Raw genomic sequence first — 18,639 nt, 5'->3', positions numbered from 1 at the left:
CACAAAGTGGGTTTTATTGGATGAAGGGGAATAGCTGTCAGGTGACAAGTGCAATCCGAGAAGGGAAATGGCGAGCGGTGAACCATTATGCACGCACACATTTGCTTCTGTTCGTTTTGAACCAGTGATGTTGCCAGACATCATCGATGGCCATTTTGGATCATCAGCCTTTCATAAGCAACATATAAAACACATTTACTATATTTTAACACATTTTTCTTAAAGAAAAAAATTACTGAATGTACCTTAAGGCTCTGCTTGACAAGCACAGTTTTCCTCCAGTTATTTTCCATCTGTTTTTCTTCCTCAGTTCCAGCTTTTTTTTTTGCTCTTTATTTCCTCAGGCGTTTTTCACAGCAGGGTCAGGGTCAGGGCGAGCAGGAAAGGTGGCATTCGCCCACCTCGCTGAGGTAGAGGCGGGAAGTGTGTCAGTGAGGCCAGCTTCACACACACAGAGAAACTGAGCCATGTTGTATGTTTTCAAGGTTAAACCAAGCTTAAACTGTCTCTTGTGACCTGCCCTGCCTCCTCAACACACTAGTGTATGCAAATTTAATGATAAATCAAAGTGAGACATGCAGATAAATTTTTTAATAAAAAAATTAGACTTCAGAACAAGTCCTTAGAAAGGGCCTGAATCCTGGACATTCAAAATACATTTAAACTCATTGGGAAATTACACATATAATTAGACTGCTGTTCAAAAGTTTAGGGTCAGTATGATTTTTAGTGTTTTTTAAAGAAGTTTCTCGTGCTCATCAAAGCTGCAATTATTTGATTTAAAAATACTGAAAAAAAATATTAATATTGTGAAATATTATTGCAATTTAAAATAGTGGTTGTCTATTTAAATATATTTTATAATGTAATTTATTCTTGTGATTAAAGCGAATTTTCAGCATCATTATTGCAGTCTTCAGTGTCACATGATCGTCATTTTAATATGCTGATTTATTATCAATATTTAAAAGTTTGGGGTCAGTAAAAAGGATGTGTTAAATTGATAAAAAGTGATAGTAAAGACTTCTATTTTGAATAAATGCTGTTCTTTTTCACTTTTTATTTATAAGACAATCCTGAAAAAAGTATCACATGTTCCCATAAAATATTAAGCAGCACAACTGTTTCAACGCTGAGAAGAAATCAGCATTTTAGACTGATTTCTGAAGGATCATGTGACACTGAAGACAGGAGTAATGATGCTAAAAATTCAGCTTTGCATCACAGAAATAAATTCTATTTTAAAGTATATTAAAATAGGAAACCAATATTAGAAATTGCAATAATATTTCACAATATTACTGTTATAGGAATCTTTTTGTACCTTTTATAAAAAAAATTTTCTTATATTTATATTTTTTACATTTATATCACACTTGCTCAATTAAATGTGTATTTAAAGAACTGTATTATTACTTGATTATTGCTACTAAAAATGCAGCTTTGCTATCATAGGATATTAAAACTTTTTTTTTTTTTTTTTTTTTTTTTAGTTTTTTGAGTCTGTTTTACTGTACTTTAGATTGAATAAATGCAGCCTTGGTGAACGTAAGAGGATTAATTCAAAAACATTACATCTTAATTATTCCGTACTTTTTACCAGTAGTGTATATTATCTTTTTCACTACCTACGTGTTCTTGCATGCTTCAGTTTTTCATATTTTATGTGGTGTTAAATTTTTGACTTTACAGTTTGACTCCTAGAAGACCAAATACTATAAACCTGATCTCCATATCAATATACCTTGGAGTTTTGTCTTAGAATAGATTTGTTTTTAAAATGTTAAACCAGATGGTAAAAGGTCATGAATAATATAAAGTAGCTCGACGCTGCATTGGCAAGGAGTGCCTATACAGTAAAACTTGAGAGTATCTGCACAGAACTGGCTCATGAATATTAATGAGATTCCATGAGTGGGCAGTCCAGGTTATGTATCAACATCTGCATGATGCAATTAATATTCATGAGCTCAGCCATTATGATGTCATAACAAGCTTCCATTATGTTAACATGGACTGATGAAGCGTGATTTGATTTCATGTTGCCATCTAGCATTAATTACAGCCCTTATTATTGTCGTTTTGTATTAAACTTCCATTGTTCAAATGACACTTTGGGCTTTTCTGATAGCACTGAATAATATGTTCCTGATTAATTGTTAATGAATACATTCATTGGCATTATCCAGTGAGCAGACACATGTTGCATGTTCGGCGGACCAGAGCGAGTTGATTAGATGAGGGCGTTTTGTCCAAAAAAGGCAGAGAAAAGAGCCTCAACTTCTCCTGGGCTCCTTTATCAGGTCCCTCCTGTAATTGCACGTTTGGCACAAAGACTCGCTCCTCAAGATCAATTAGAGGTGCACAAAGAGTCCAGGCCAGAAAGAAAGAGATGTGGCTGAAAGAAATGAAGAAGGAGAGAGAGGAAGAGCTGTGAAGACAAAAAGGAAAGTCATGTTAATGTCTGACTGATGTTCTGAAGCATCTGCATCTCACGTCTCCTCCATTAGTGAGATGGGCTCTGTCGAGAGGTGGAGGAGGAAACGCTTGGCTGTGAATAACCCCGCGTCGGATGCGTTCCTTGCAAAGAGGACTTAATCATGAACGCTTCTTTCTTCTGCTTTTGTTTGCTTAGTTTTCAAACCTCCTAAGGCTCCTTATGTCTTCTCTCTGTCTCTTTAGCAGTCCTTTCTGTCTTTTTCTTATTCCTTACCAACAAGTACTCTCTCAGTACTATAGTGCAGTGATAATGTCATACATGTCAGTACTACGGTACTTGTAGGATACTTGGTCCACTGTTAGACTGAAAAGGAAGAAACTTTATACTAACCAGCAAAGTGTCATTCAGTTCAGTTATTCCGTAAGATTTTTTTTTTATATATATATATATATTTGATCATTTTTTTTGATTGATTTAATGATTAATTGAAAGAATGAATAGCTTTATTCCGCAAAGATACATTAAATCACAAATGACAAAATACATTTATAATGTAAAAAAGATTTCAAATAAATGCTATTTACAAACTTTCTATTTATCAAAAAATCCTGAAAAAATTTGATAACAAAAAAAAATGACATTTTCAACATTAATAGTAATAAGAAATGTTTCTTGAGCAGCAAATCAATATATTAAAATAATTTCTGAAGGGTCATGTGACATTAAAGATGGGAGTAATGATGCTGAAAATTCAAATTTGCATCAGAAGAAAAATTATATTTTAAAATATGTTCAAATAGAAAACTTGTTTTAAATATAATAAATATAAAAATATTTTACAATATTTTTTGTATATACGGTCAATTTATATATATATATATATATATCTATATATATATATATATATATATCTATATATATATATATATATATATATATATATATATGTTGAATGTCAAGGTCCTTTCAGATTCAAATTCAGATCGGGTTCAATTTTCTGTTTTTCGCATCTGTAGTCTGACATTTTCACACGAATACAACCTCACATTGTGTCAATCACGTTTCCTCACTGCCCCCTTGAAAGTTCGTCCCACATATAAAAATTCAGATCAGGTTCTATTTTCTCAGTTTTTCACATTCATAACAAGCATTTTGAAATATAAAAAATATATTTTACAATATTTTCTTGTATTTACAGTACATTTGTAAATTCTCGTCCGAAATTTTCGAGCGTTAAACATTGAATACAATCTCACGTTGTGTCATTCACATTTACACACTTCCTCCAAAACTTTCGTCCATCATAAATTTTTTTTAATCGGGTTCAATTTTCTGTGTCAATTTTGGTTTTTATTTTTACATTTTGCTGACTGTAAACTGTTAAATATTTAAGGACCTTGAACACGGAGTCTGAAATTCTTGTCCGAAATTTTCACGTAAAAAAAAATAAAAAATACGACCTCGCGTTACGTCATTCACGTTTACACACTGCCTCAGAAAGTTCGTCCGTCATATAAAAATTCAGATCGGGTTCTATTTTCTTCGCATTCGTAGCAAGCATTTTGAGATATAAAAATATATTTTACAATATTTTCTTGTGTTTACAGTAAGTTTTTATATATATATATATATATATATATATATATATATATATATAATAAATATATTACTGTATATTTAACTGTATTTTTTTAAAATCTTTCTGTCTGCAGACTATTAAATGTTAAGGTCCTTGCACGCCGAGTCAGAAATTCTCATCTGAAATTTTCACACGTTAAAAAATAAATACGACCTCACGTTGTGTTATTCACGTTTACACACTGCCTCTGAAACTTTGTCTGTCATATAAAAATTCAGATCGGGTTTCAATTTTCTGTTTTTTTTGCGTTCGTAGTAAGCATTTTGAAATATAAAAATATATTTTACAATATTTTCTTGTATTTACATTAAATTTGTAATATATGATAAATATATTACTGTATTTTATTTTTTTTTTTTTAATCTTGCTGGCTCACAAAATTCCGAAATTCTCACCTGAAATTTTTGCAAAAATAAATGCAACCTCACGTTGTTGTTCGCATTCGTAGCAAGCATTTTGAGAGGTGTTTTGACGGTTCTGGGCCACAGTGACTCTCATAGTGAATATGGAAAAACACAGATGAAAATTTGGGACTCAGTCTGCAAGGACCTTTAATGTGTATGTGTACAACTTATATCTAAGATAAGATGCACAGTTAACCACTACGTAATTATTTTCCAGATAAGATTTTAATTTTTGCCTTCTAGAAACATATTAACGATGTCACTATTTTCACACAGTATAAAGGAGCTCTAGTTCCTGATGCACAGTATATCTACTGGCATTTTTAATTAAGTTGCTACTTTCAGAAAGATTAATTGTCAAGAGTGAAATTTGAACCCGGCGACTCGTTACACTTTAAGCAAGAAACACTTCTGGACCAACACATCTCATCATTTGAGAAGCGCTAAACTGAACTTCTAGCTTGCTGCAATTTCTTTGTGATTTCATAAAATCCAACTTTTTCCTCCTTCCTCATTCTCCTCCTTTCCCCTCTCTTTTCTCACTTCAAGAGGGACCAACAGAAACAAAGTAAACAAAGCTATTTATAACCGCTCGCTGCCTCTCAAGTGGCTGAATGTACCACACTGTACACACTCAACACAAGTAGAGGGAGAGAGCGGAGGACGAATGAGGAGCGGAGAGGCGGATTGGGTGGTGTCTTCTGTAGATACGTTGGGAATAACTAACACGACCTAATTCCCAATCCAATAAATTAGATAGATGGTAAAACTACATTAGGAGCTCTGTGTGGAGGCGCTCGACTGTAGCTGAATAATTTAACGAATAATATGTGTTGTTTTTAAACTCTTATTACTCATGATAGAAGCAAACCTTTGTTTTTATTTCTGGCTATAGAAATGTGCAGTCGTCGGAGCCATGGCAAAGCCCACAAAATCAAAATATATATCCCAGCTTTTATTCGAAGATGGGTTCAAATCCAGCCCGCGTCGTGACCTGATACCTTTGATCCCCTCCCTCATAATGTCTTTGTGCTCGCTCTGCTTTTCTAACCAATAAAGGCAAAAAAAAATCTTCTTGAAGATTATGGCTATACAGCAGCCATTCATATTGACAATGTTTATCATTGTCCAAAAAGGCAAAAAAAAAAAAAAAGCATCATAAGTGGCTGATATGACTCATGTGCTATATGTCAGTTCTTTTGAAGTCATGTGTCACCTTTGTGGCAGAAACAGTGTTCTTTTAGTATTATTTATGTAATATTATAGTGTTTATTAATATTCATTCATTCTTTTTCTTTCTTTCTTTATATTTCGAACTAAAAAAATATATAAAGAAAGATGCAAATACAATAAATATTTTGCCACATAATGGAAAAACAATATCTGTAAGATGTTGCAAACAAGAATTATGTTAAAAAAAGGAGCTATTCTGTATTGGCTTTGTTTTATCTTTTTATATTGTTTCATATTTTCATAAAAATTTTATATTAAGTTTTAGTAATTTTATGTGCTTTTGTCATTTTTATCAGTTTAAATATTTTTATTTAGCTTTATTATTATTTTTTTTTCTTTTCACTTTTAGTAATTTAAGTACTGTGACTTCACCTATACATAAACACACACCACTTTTAGAAATGTACTTTTATTTGTTTTAAGAAATATATATAGGAGAAATATTTTTATTCTGATATTGTAAGATTTTTCACATGATCACAGAATTTCTTATTTTAAATAATAATAATCATATATAGGTAGCAAATTCATAGTATTTTATTATTCTTCTTCTTATTATTGCTAATCATTTTAAAGAAAAGTTAATAGTATTTTACTATTATTATTATTAATCTTATTGCTAAATATTTTTAAGATGTAAAGTTTCCTTTTAATATTTAGTAATTTGTAAATTTTGTTTAAAAATATATATATTTCTATTTTTATTTCAGTACTTCGAGATATATATATGTAGAGAGAGAGAGAGATATTGTATTGTATTGTATTGTATTGTATTTATTGTATTTGCATATATATATATATATATATATATATATATATATATATATATTATATATATATATCTCATTTCTTTCTTTTGTAGCTCTCAAATCTGTTTTATGTTCATGTCAGCATTCAAAAATGACCAGATTTGATGATATTGGTTCTCAAAACATGGTTAATAATGACTTACATTTCAGTCTTTTTCTCTAAAAGTCCATTAAGTTATGGTATTAATTGAAGATAATACAAATATAGCACATATGAACATATGGTACATACTTTTATAACACTTTGTCTTTTTTTTCATTAACTGCTATTGTAAGGAAAACAAATGTGTGAAAATGTAAAAAAAAAATAAATAAAAATAAATAAATAAAATAAATAAATAAATAAATAAATCTGGCCTTAATTATCAGCAAGCCAAAGATGTCTATGGTGAGGGGAAGAAATGTTAACTTATGAAGAGAGTTAGTTCAGTTATGAAGCCTTAAAAGGAGCCCAACCATATATGTGATCCTGGACCACAAATCCAGTCATATGGGTCGAGATATATATATATATATATTTAAATTTAGATTCATACATCATCTGAAATCTGAATAAATAAGCTTTCCATTGTTGTATGATTTGTTAGGATAGGACAATATTTGGCAGAAATACAAATATTTGAATATCTGGAATCTGAGGGTGAATCTAAGTTCTTAGCAATGCATATTACTAATCAGAAATTAAGTTTTGATATATTTATGGAACAAAATATCTTTATAGAACATGATCTTTACTTAAAGAAGTCCACTTCCAAAACAAGGAGTTTTAGTATTTTATTAGCTAACCAAACGCAAAGCTTCTACCAAGAAAAGCTATCAAGCGTATAGCGCCGACTTAAGTGCATGGATGAGTCTGTGTTATTAGCTTTTACCAGAATATCACGACTGACCAATCAGAATCAAGCATTCCACAGAGCTGACACCACAAATCCAGACTTAACACCTCTTATATACTTTGAGATTATACTGAGGTTAAATACAGATTTAAAATCATAACAAGAAAGTTTAATAGCTATGATACTGGTTTAAAAATCAAATGTTTGCATAGTTATGATAGGAAACACTGGCATCTAACAATGCCTTGGAAAAACCAATTAATCCTAAAAAATAAAGTATATGCATAAACCAAAATAAAACAGTTATCAAAACAAGCATGTGTTCTATTCTGTTTCCTAAACTCCTGAAACATTGGTGTCTCATTTTAGAGCAGTCAATGCAATTTATGAAAGAAGTCAATTAAATCTGTATGTGGGTGTGTGTAAAAAAAAAAAATTCTGATGTAACCCTCTTTGTAATCATTAACATTTTCAAAAGTAACTGTAATTTAATTACACATTTTTCTCAGTAACTGTAACTAATTACAGTTACATTTATTTTGTAATTAAATTACATAATTCCATTACATCTAACTAGTCACTTCCCAACACTGGAAATGAGACACTGACTCCTTCATTGAATGTTTTTTGTTGTTGTTGTTTAAATTAATATATGTTTTTAAAAAACTTAAGCAATGACCATTTTGTCAGGACCAGTAGTAAATTACGTTATTTAATTTAGTTTTCTAATCTTTTTTTCTGCAGAATCGTGAGAGAATCATGGTCTCCAATTTATTAAAAATAACTGGGATTCTCAATTTATCCAGAATCGTGAAGCTCTTGTTTAAATGTTGTTTATTACTGTATATAATTCATTAAAATGGAAGTTTAATTTCATAATGTTTAAAATGCACTTACATTTTTTGCATTTTGTCTTTTTCAGTTGAATTAAAGACTATTTTCCCTATACATTTCATCATTGAGGATTTCTTAAGAAAAAAAATCTCGTTCTCATGAACCCAGTCTTGTGTCTCATCTCGTCACACCCCTAATAAATTGTGTTATTTTTATTAAAATAACCGATCGTTATGCTAGATAAGACCCTTCTTTCTCGGCTGGGATCGTTTACAACCGCATTTAGGATCGTTTGAAGCCGCATTTAAACTGCATTTTGGAAGTTCAAAATCGGGGCACCATATCAGTCCATTATATGGAGAAAAATGCTGAAATGTTTCCCTCAAAAAACAATTTCTTTACGACTGAAGAAATAAAGACATGAACATCGTGGAAGACAAGGGGGTCAGTAAATTATTTGTAAATTGTTGTTCTGAAAGTGGACTTCTCCTTTAATATCCTAATGATTTCAACCCATACAATGTATTGTTGGCTATTGCTACAAATATACCTGTGTTACTTATGACTGGTTTTATGGTCCAGGGTCACATATGCTTCTATGGGTTTAGAGCAACACAGGAGTGAATAAATGATGGCAGAATTTTTCATTTTGGGCAAACTATTGCTTTAAAGCTTAAAACTGGTATTTGGAAGGTTGCTGGTTCAATCCCTGCAAGGAGCAAACCTGAAGCGATCATTATTTTGCCCTTTGAGAAAGGCACTTAACCCAGGGGTTGAGTCTCTAATAAGTGTGCTGTATGTCACTTTGGATAATCATCTGCTTAATGACTACTTACTAATGCAAGCATGTGTGTTCTGCTCTGTGTCTGCTCTTGATCTTCAGGCGGAGTCAGAGGGATTCTCCCATTTCCACCTCTACGTGTGCGCCGCCTTCCTCATCAAATGGCGCAAAGAGATCCTCTCCATGGTGGACTTTCAGGTACCGACAATCTCCCGCGTGTCTCGTGTGTCACGGCCGCCGGGCTCCGTGAAGAAGCGTGTGTCGTTTACATGTGACCGTCTGCGCTTCCCACACATGCATGCATCACTGGAAAGCGTCCCGTCCGTCACTTACCCCGAGTCTATCGGAGTAATTGGCCCTCCAGTGGAGCAGCCTCTGCTGTAACCGAATTTCACAGGCCAGTGGATTCACCACACCTCAGCGCCCGCGAAACGAGAACGTTCTGTTATTTGCCCCTCATTCTGGCTCTTTCACACTCTTTCGAAGGATCTCCATGCCTCGCTCCATCTCTGATTCTCTCGTTTATTATTTGCCTCTTTGTCAAGTCGAGTAGAGATGGGTATGATGAACAGCCATTTGAGCATGTGTTTATACTCGGGCTGTCAATGGGTTAAAAATAATCGCATTTAAAGTGATGGTTCACCCAAAAATGAAAATTTTGTCGTTAGTTACTCACCCTCATGTCGTTCCAAACCCGTGACACCTTCGTTCATCTTCTGAACACAATTTAAGATATTTTTCATGGAATCCAAGAGCTTTCTGACCCTGCATAGACAGCAATGTAACTGACACGTGCAAGGCCCAGAAACTGACACTGAAAAGAAAAAAATTGTTGAAGAAAGTTATTTTTGTTTTGTTTGCACACACAAAGTTTTCTTGTAGCTTCATAACATTACAGTTGAACCACTGATGTCACATGGACTATTTTAACCTTGTTCTTACTACCTTTCTGGGCCTCGAATGTGGTAGTTGCATTGTTGTCTATGCAGGGTTAGAAAGCTCTCAGATTTCATCAGAAATATCTTAATTTGTGTTACAATTTGAACGAAGGTCTTACAGGTTTGAAACAACATGAGGGTGACTAATTAATAACAGAATTTCATTTTAGGGTGAACTAACTCTTTAAACATTTACGAAACATTACGAAACATCTACGAACTGGTAATCTCATTCACATGATCACTTATAAAAATTTACTTTTATTTTATTATATATTATATTATAAACTATATAACAGTAATGATAACAACACCAATAAGAACTTCTATTTCTGTTAGAAAATAAATATTTTTAGTCTTATAGTACTATTATGTAGTTTTTACATGATCACAGATTTTCTTATTTGATTTTAAATAATATTATATAAGTAACAAATTCATAGTATTTTATTATTATATTATTATTAATATACTTAATATACTTATTGTAATATTGTAATTTTCAACACTACCAGTCAAAAGTTTTTGAACAGTAAGAATTTTAGTTTTTTTTTTTTTTAAACATTTTTTTCTTTCTTCTCACCAAGCCTGCATTTTAAATGATTCAACGTACAGCAAAAACAGTAAAATGCTGAAATAATTTTACTATTTAAAATAACTGTTTTCAATTTGAATATATTTGAAAATGTAACTTATTTCTGTGATTTCAAAGCTGAATATTTAGCATTATTACTCCAGTCATGAGATCTTTCAGAAATCTAAATCTATAATCTAAAAATCTGATTTGCTGCTCAAAAAACATGTATTATTATTATTATTATTATTATTTTGTTGAAAACAGTAGGGTAGAATTTTTTTTAGGTTTCTTTGATTAGTGTAAATGTGTCTTTATCATCACTTTTGATCATTTAAAGCATCCTAGCTAAATAAAAGTATTAATTTCTATAATTTCTTAATTAATTTCCTAATTTTGTTGGTTGCTACAGTCTTCTGCTGCTTTAACCGTTGATAAGAGAGCATGTTGACAGAGGGTTTTATTTGTAGTTTATAATTCAGACTGGTTGAGCTTTGTATGCTGTAAATTAATTACTATCAAAGTGTGCAAATGTCCCATCTGGAATCGATTTATAAATAAATTAGCCACTACCGATGTGTTTCTCCATTATTTACTGATAAATGAGCTTCTGTTTACAGGATTGTTGTTCTTGAGAACTGAACAAAGACACCTGTGCTTTTCACAATTCAGACAGTGCTTATAAATCACACAAACCATTGTCATGTAAAATTAGGTTAATACTGTAATGGTTTTAACAAAATTTTAATAGCATTCAACGTCTTTAATTAGTCTAGTTAGTTTGTATTCATGCACACGCATGTGATATAATGGCAGACTGTTCAGTCTATATATATATATATATATATATATATATATATATATATATATATATTACATATAAAGGCTGATGATGAGCACCATTTTTTTAACCCGAAGCTCAAAGGCGCTTTGGTTAGCAGCTTGAAAATCAATGATTTTCAGCTTCATGCAACTGCACTAAAACTCCCAGACCGAAGAACCCGAGATCTGATCTTACACAGAGTGAAGCTGATTATGATAGATCTGCTCTCGTGCACTTATAGCATCTGTAGGTGGTGGAAAACCCACACACTTACACACGCAGAGCTCTAAGAGCAGCTCCAATCATGAATCACATTATCCTAACATTGTAATCATACCATGATTACAAGCATTTCCAGTTGCGAATAGTAAAAATGCATTTCACAGAACAGATAATAGTCAGTTTTTTGGAGATGGAAAGTTGGTAGTAGCATATTGGCGGAGCTCTATAAAAGATCCAGTTTGATGAAATTTGTTTTTATGTCTTTCCAGAGCCTGCTAATGCTCCTGCAGAACCTTCCCACAATACACTGGGGCAACGAAGAGGTGGGTTTACTCCTGGCAGAGGCCTACAGACTCAAATACATGTTCGCTGACGCTCCAAGCCACTACAAGAGATGAGAACCCGCAAACGGACCCTGCGAAAGCCAGACGATGATCTGACCTAACAACGGGATCAGTCCAAACGGCACTTCTTCGCTCGGTTTAATCTGACACGGCGACGATAGAGCGCGCTAATTTTCTCCAGTGACGTCAAATTTGTGTCATCGTCTGTTACAATTCACGATCAAGAACGAGACGGCGTAGGCAACCGCAGACAAAACGGATATTTCGGAAAAAACCTCCCAGAGATCTTGATGGCTGACAGTTCAATTTGCCTGCAGATGACTTCAGAAGATATCTGACAGTGAGATGCCGAGGAAAAGAAAGCTCTTATGTGAGCGTATCAAACTAAAAACAGAAGGACGTGGCATTCTAGACTTCCCTTTATTTGTTACCTCAGATGTGGAGAAACCATCATGTGGCAGATCTTCATTTTTTGTGTTCTCCCTCGCCGACGTTCTCGTGTTTTGTTATTAGACCATAATGTGATCTCCTCGGCCCCTTTGCTCATTGCCACATCGATTGTACCGCACGCAGGTACACGGGTCGATTCCCATCCGTAATCACTCTGCGTTATTGAAGCCTTGCAATACATGAAACTACGGCAGCCGTAAAGGGTCTTTTCTTAAGAGCGTTACGGATTCGAAGAATCAATATGCAACCGCCTGAGCGTTGCGTTTTGGGGTTTTTATGTTTTTTAGAATCATTAGACTGTGAATTTTAACAGTTCTTAAACAGTGGCTTTGTATGCATAATTATAAAGCTCTTGCACAATTGTTTCTTAGAAAATGAGTACTTTTAGAGCTTTAGTATTAGCGTTCGACTACTACTGAGGTGTCGTTTCAGCAAAAACTGCGGTGAAATATTAGTGTGACATTATAGAGAATGAATCAGAGTGATATGAGGTCAGCCTGTGAGACTGGAGTCCTGTTGAAAGCAAACTACTGACTTAGAGACGGACTGAAGGGTTTTGGTTTTCACTGGAGCGTGGACCGACGCGGCGCAAATCATAATCTTAAATACTGCCGGAGAACGGCAGATGAAATCTCAAACCACTGTGAAAAGGCATTCGCACATCCGTCGGATCTCCCAGGGCAACCGAATTATGCAGATGTTTATGCTAATCAGATGTAGATGATCTGATTATCTCCCTTTTCCCTTTGAACCCTCGTTTCACCTTTCGGTGTATTTATTAACCCTCTGGTTGTGTTCGGATTCCTGTCACACCTCTGATGTTCCCGGTCAAAAATGACCAGACTCCAAACAATTGCTTATAAATCTCTCATTATGCTAAATTAGCACTAAATATTGGATTCATTCTTTTTGTCAACTTGTTTTCTTTCATTTAGGACTGGTTTTGTGTTATTATTTGCATCTGATTAATCGTAGGTCTCATTTATCGAAAAGTAGGTACCTCGTCTTTTGACTGAAATAAAAAAAATATTATGAATAATTTTCACATTATTAAATAAAAACTTTAAGCAAATTATTTAATTTTAATACAGTTTTGCACTGTTTTCACTCAAAAGAGGCCTACGATTAATCAGATGCAAATAGAAACACAAAACCAGTCCTAAATGAAAAAAACAAGTTGACAAAAAGAATTAATCAAATATTTGGTGATAATATAGCATAATGAGAGATTTATAAACAGTTGTTTGAAGTCTGGTCATTTTTGACCGGAACACTACAAGTGTGACTAGGTGAAATAAAACCCGCAAAAAATAACAAAAATGCAAAAAAAAATTAAAAGAAGTACTTATACCCTGTGTGAACAAAGTCAGCAACTTTGAGTCCAATGTGATAACATTAACTAGTATTTTCGTGAAAAAGAAAACCTTCACCGGGTCAATTTGACCCAAACACAACAAGAGGGTTAACTGCAGGCTGATACGTTTTGATTGGTGATTAATTGTTCACCTTCTGAATCTTCCCGAACGTGATCTTTCTAAATCGGCGTGTAAAGCGAATGTTTTCATTAAAGCCTCTAATCATTTCGTATAACTTGGACCAAAACCCTGCATGGATAATCTGAATAATAAATTAAATAAGTGTCTTTCTGCTTTAATTATTGAAGCAAGCGGAGTGTATTGATTAGACGGAGGTGTCAGAATCAGTTAAAAGTGACGCCGTTGAACTTCAAGTTCAGCGCTGTGGAGTTTGCTGATGTTAAACGCTTGAATAATGTACGTTTTGTCAGCTCGCTGTCCTTATTCATCCGTCAGTGACATTTGAAACCACCTGCGCCATACGGTCTCGCTGTTACAAATCTATTTTTGATGAAGTGTTTGCGGTGCTGCACTCTTTTTTTTTTTTGAAGTGGACTGGAATGTATTTTTTTTTTCCTGTCGGTGTATGTCTTTATGTCTTTGCATAATTTAATGAGCTCATATTCACTCCAGAGATAATTAGTTTGCTCGTCACCTTTTTAACGTGCGCTAATGAAGGGTTGACTTATTGTCGAGGGTTGATATGGCTGACCCTGGTGAGGTGACGGAGCAGTAATTATTCATGAGACGCGTCGAGTGAACTTACAGATTAGCACACAGTTTTAGTCTTTTGAATGTTGTGAATGTCTGAATTGATTGTATTAATGAATCTTGTTCAAGTCGACATGAAATCAAAATAGGCGGCATTTGCTTTATAAATGCACATTGCTGGTTTTATTATGTGCAAGAGATTGACCCTGGACCACAAAACCAGTCTTAAGTAGTACGGGTATATTTGTAGCAATAGCCAACAATACATTGTATGGGTCAAAATTATCAATTTATCTTTTATGCCAAAAATCATTAGGATATTAAGTAAAGATCATGTTACATGAAGATATTTTGTAGATTTCCCACCATAATTTTTGATAGGTAATATGCATTGCTAAGAACTTCATTTAGACAACTTTAAAGGTGATTTTCTCAATATTATGAATTTTTTGCACCTTCAGATTCCCAATATTCAAATAGTTGCAGCCCGGCCAAATATTGTCATATCCTAAACCATACATCGATGGGATCGATGTATAAATCTCAGTTTCAAAAAACTGACCCTTATGACTGGTTTTGTGGTCCAGAGTCACAGTTGGCTTTCGTAATCTGTCTCTGAAACAACTTTTTTGCTGATGTCGCTTAGTCTAATAGATCATGTTAACCAGTAAATTGCTCTTGAGAATGAACTTGACCTTCATTCTCAATGTCAACCTCTTAAAATGTGGGTTTTGTGCAGACTTATCCCCCTTTCTCAACGCCTGATCAAAAGCGTAACGTTATATCTTGCATTAGTGTTTTATAATCAGTTAAAGTGCACATCCAATGTCCATTTTCCACAAGTTCGTAAGATTCTTTAGGGTCTTCGTGAAAAGTCTGTAACATACTTTGGTTGAAATCCCTCACCCATTTTATCTTGTCAAAAAACGGCTCTGTTCACAGCGGCCTGTTTCGGTGCATGTCTCTTTAAATGATAATGAGCTCTGCTCACCCCGCCCCCTCTCTTCTGTTTTTGGTGTTTTAGTGAAAATTAAAATAATCTATTTGTTTTTACATCCAACTACAAAACACCTGCATTGCTTATGAGACACTGTTGTCACTATAGCTACTCGAGCACGAGAAAATGTTGGACGGCATACAACTTGTTGAGGGCGGGAATATGCTAATACAGGACGGTCAGTCAACGGTCGTGGGTGGAGCTTGAGCAATATCTCATCATACTGCTCTGAAAATCAAAACGGCTTGATAATTGAGACTGGTAGAATAAAAGAAAAATGAGTGAATGGATTTTTATCATTGTAGGGTGGTTGTGTTCACACACTGTGAAAACATATTTATATGCAAACATCCAATGTCTGCTCTAATGCTGTGCCAAGCTGTTAATTTCTTAACCAAAGCCTAATTGGAAGGGAGATAATTAGTTAAACCATTTTCAGATTGAGCAATTTAATGTGATATTTAATTTAAAATAGAAAAAAAGTTTAAGAATAAATAAAGAGTGAATTTGAAAAAACAGGTAATGTGTTTATTGTGCATTCCAATTAATGTGTCAAACTGCTGTTGGGTTATTTTTATTTTTAAAAATAACAAAAATAAGAAATACTGCTAACACAGTAAAACACAATAAAAACACAAAAACGTATTTTTTGGAACTGTTTAAGAGTTTTTTTCATATAAACTCCTCAAATATACTACAATTCAAAAGCTTGGGCTGGGTAAGATTTTTTTTTTTAAACGTTTTTGAAATAGCTCTCTTATTCTTATCAAGGCTGCATTTATTTGATCCAAAATATAGTAAAATTGTGAAATATTATTACAATTTAAAATGACTGTTTTCTATTTGAATATATTTAAAAATGTAATTTATTCCTGTGATGCAAAGCTGAATTTTCAGCATCATTACTCCAGTCATCAGTGTCACATGATCCTTCAGAAATCATTCTAATATTCTGATTTGCTCAAGAAACATTCCTTATTTTTTTTTAAAAAATGGAAACGTAATGAATAGAAAGAACAGCATTTATTCAATATAGATTTTTTTTATATACATCATAAAGTCTTTACTGTGACTTTTGATCAATTTATTGCCTTCTAGCTGCATAAAAGTATTAATTTCCTAAAAAAAAAAGTTTTTGAATGGACGAGTACACCATAAAAGCAATTTCAATCGTTTCTATTAGAACACCCATAAATCAGTCTCAGCCAGCAGAATGTCTTTGAGGAAGGAGGATAAGATTCTGCAGGAGTGTCAGATCCGATGGTGTTTCAGGAGAACAGTCCTTTACAATCCATTCATTCTCTCTCAATTCCTAATCGATGAAATAAAAGTCCAACCTTGAATTTTGTTCTGGAATCTTCTGTTCCGCTTAAACTGGTTGCAAATGCCGTTTCATGTTGACTTGAACTCTTCTGGGCATCTTTCATCCTGAATGTTTTAAAAAGTCTTGATTTCTCAAACGCATCTGATTGTATTGCCTACGTGTGCATACGTACCTTGTTTTCGCAAATGCACATTAAACCACAGGTTTTTGATCTGCATATGGTACAAACAATGAGTATTATCATATTGTGAATCTTATTCATGTTGTTTTGTTTTTTACTCTGTTCTGCCCTTTTGATTTTGAGCGAGTCAGCTGTGGTTGATGTTTTTTCCTTTGTTTTTGTTTTTTTTTTTTTTTTTTTTTAAAGAAAGAAAAGAAAAAGTGAGCGCCCTGCCGGTACGGCCGCCATGTCTATTTATAGACACGTCCTCTACGTCTCAAGTTATTTGTCTCCTTCCAGTGACTTGTCCTGGGATTTCCTGCTTTCTCTCATTTTGGGCTCCCCGCTTGGCATCGTTTCTCCTCTCGTTTATCCGCTCCATCCTTTGGGCCTGTGTTTGAAAGATATGCTTTGGTTGTTTTTTTGATTTATTCAAAATGTTCTCTATAATTTTAGGATCAAATATTTGCCTGGGGTCTGCAAATAGAAATGGTGCTTCTCCCTGTATTGGTCATTCTACTTGTGGAGAGAGTAATTTTTTGCAGTTTTATGATAATGTCGATGTGAAAGAACAGTGCTGTGGTTTATGCGGCTCATAGCGTCATGATTGTGCTCACGGTTTGCAATGCAAATGAGTCTCTGTAGCAGCTTCACGGTGCGTCCTGTTGCCAGACCTCTTTTATTAGTGTTTTCCTCTCTGCCTAAAATGCCAAATTCCTCGAGTCATTGGTTTCTTCTTGCTTAATCAGTGCTTTTGTAGTCCACGCTGCTTCTAGCCTTAAAGAGAAGAGGAAACGTGGGAGTTTTTCTGCTGTATATTTGATTTTTGGATTCTATTAAACTGTTGGTACTCCGTTTTAATTGCATTATTGTGTGTGCGAGACGAGTGTGCATGTGAAGAATGACCGTGTCCTCTTGATGAGTCCAGGCAGCTGACGCTCGGAAGCGCCCTGTGGAAATGTCAGCTGTAATTAGCGCTTGTTAAGCAAATGGCAGGGTTAATGACCTCGTCGTCTCCCTGCCCACAGCCACAGTCTGTTGACTGTTGACTGACTGCGACCGGACCGCCATTAAACATTTATTATTCAATTTGACCGCTACGTCCAAGGTGTTGACGGGCACTCCTGGATGCTGCGAATTTCGGAGGGAATTACGAGACGCTGCACCGGCTAATTGTGCAACTCGGTGCTTATTTTTAGCCGCCCTGTCAAACGTCAGGACGCTTGCGCGGGAAAGAAACCGAAGGACAAAAGGTGATTTCACAGACACTCCGATATTGGGTGACAAGTCGGTCCGTGGAGAGAGTGAACTGAGAGAGAGTCCCCTGACGGACTGACAGGGAAAGTGTTTTGGGCCTCTGCGGTACGCTGTCCTCGTGAGAAATGACGAGGGAAGATTTTTAAATGAGTCATTTTGAATTATGTGAAATGTTTGGCCTTTACATGTCAGCAGCTTTCTGCTTTAGGGGGCTCTGTGTTGGAGAGTATCGAAGGTAACGGCACGCAACCAAACGCACACACTCACTGAATAACGCAACAAGCTACGGCTAAGGCTGTGATTTTTAGGCGTTAACCGTTTAGCTGTGGTAAAAACACTCTGTGCACAGCCTTGAATGGTTTATTCATTTTATAAAAGGGTAGAATAAAAGAAAAAAAAACACACATGCTCAATAAATAATTGCATTTATTATTAATGTGCATCATTACCCTCACTGCTATTTACAACAACATAAGATTTTCCAACATATTTGAATGAGAGAAAGAAA

General features: G+C 34.3%; 1 protein-coding gene across 3 annotated transcripts in view; it reads left to right on the top strand.

The window, feature by feature from the left end:
- tbc1d22b (TBC1 domain family, member 22B) overlaps positions 1–17,729 on the top strand; it is a 98,183-nt gene extending 80,454 nt beyond the window's left edge. For all 3 annotated transcript variants that reach the window (XM_051116491.1, XM_051116493.1, XM_051116492.1), the window contains 2 exons: positions 9,079–9,174; positions 11,803–17,729. In XM_051116491.1, the coding sequence (XP_050972448.1) occupies positions 9,079–9,174; positions 11,803–11,931 (225 nt within the window). In that variant the 3' untranslated portion in view covers positions 11,932–17,729. The remainder of the gene's footprint in view (positions 1–9,078; positions 9,175–11,802) is intronic.
- Positions 17,730–18,639: the final 910 nt, after the last annotated feature.

Source organism: Labeo rohita, chromosome 8, assembly GCF_022985175.1.
Source record: "Labeo rohita strain BAU-BD-2019 chromosome 8, IGBB_LRoh.1.0, whole genome shotgun sequence".
In the NCBI taxonomy this organism is placed as follows: Eukaryota; Metazoa; Chordata; class Actinopteri; order Cypriniformes; family Cyprinidae; genus Labeo; species Labeo rohita.
The sequence above is the reverse complement of the archived record's forward strand: the minus strand, read 5'-3'. Positions and strand labels throughout refer to the sequence as shown.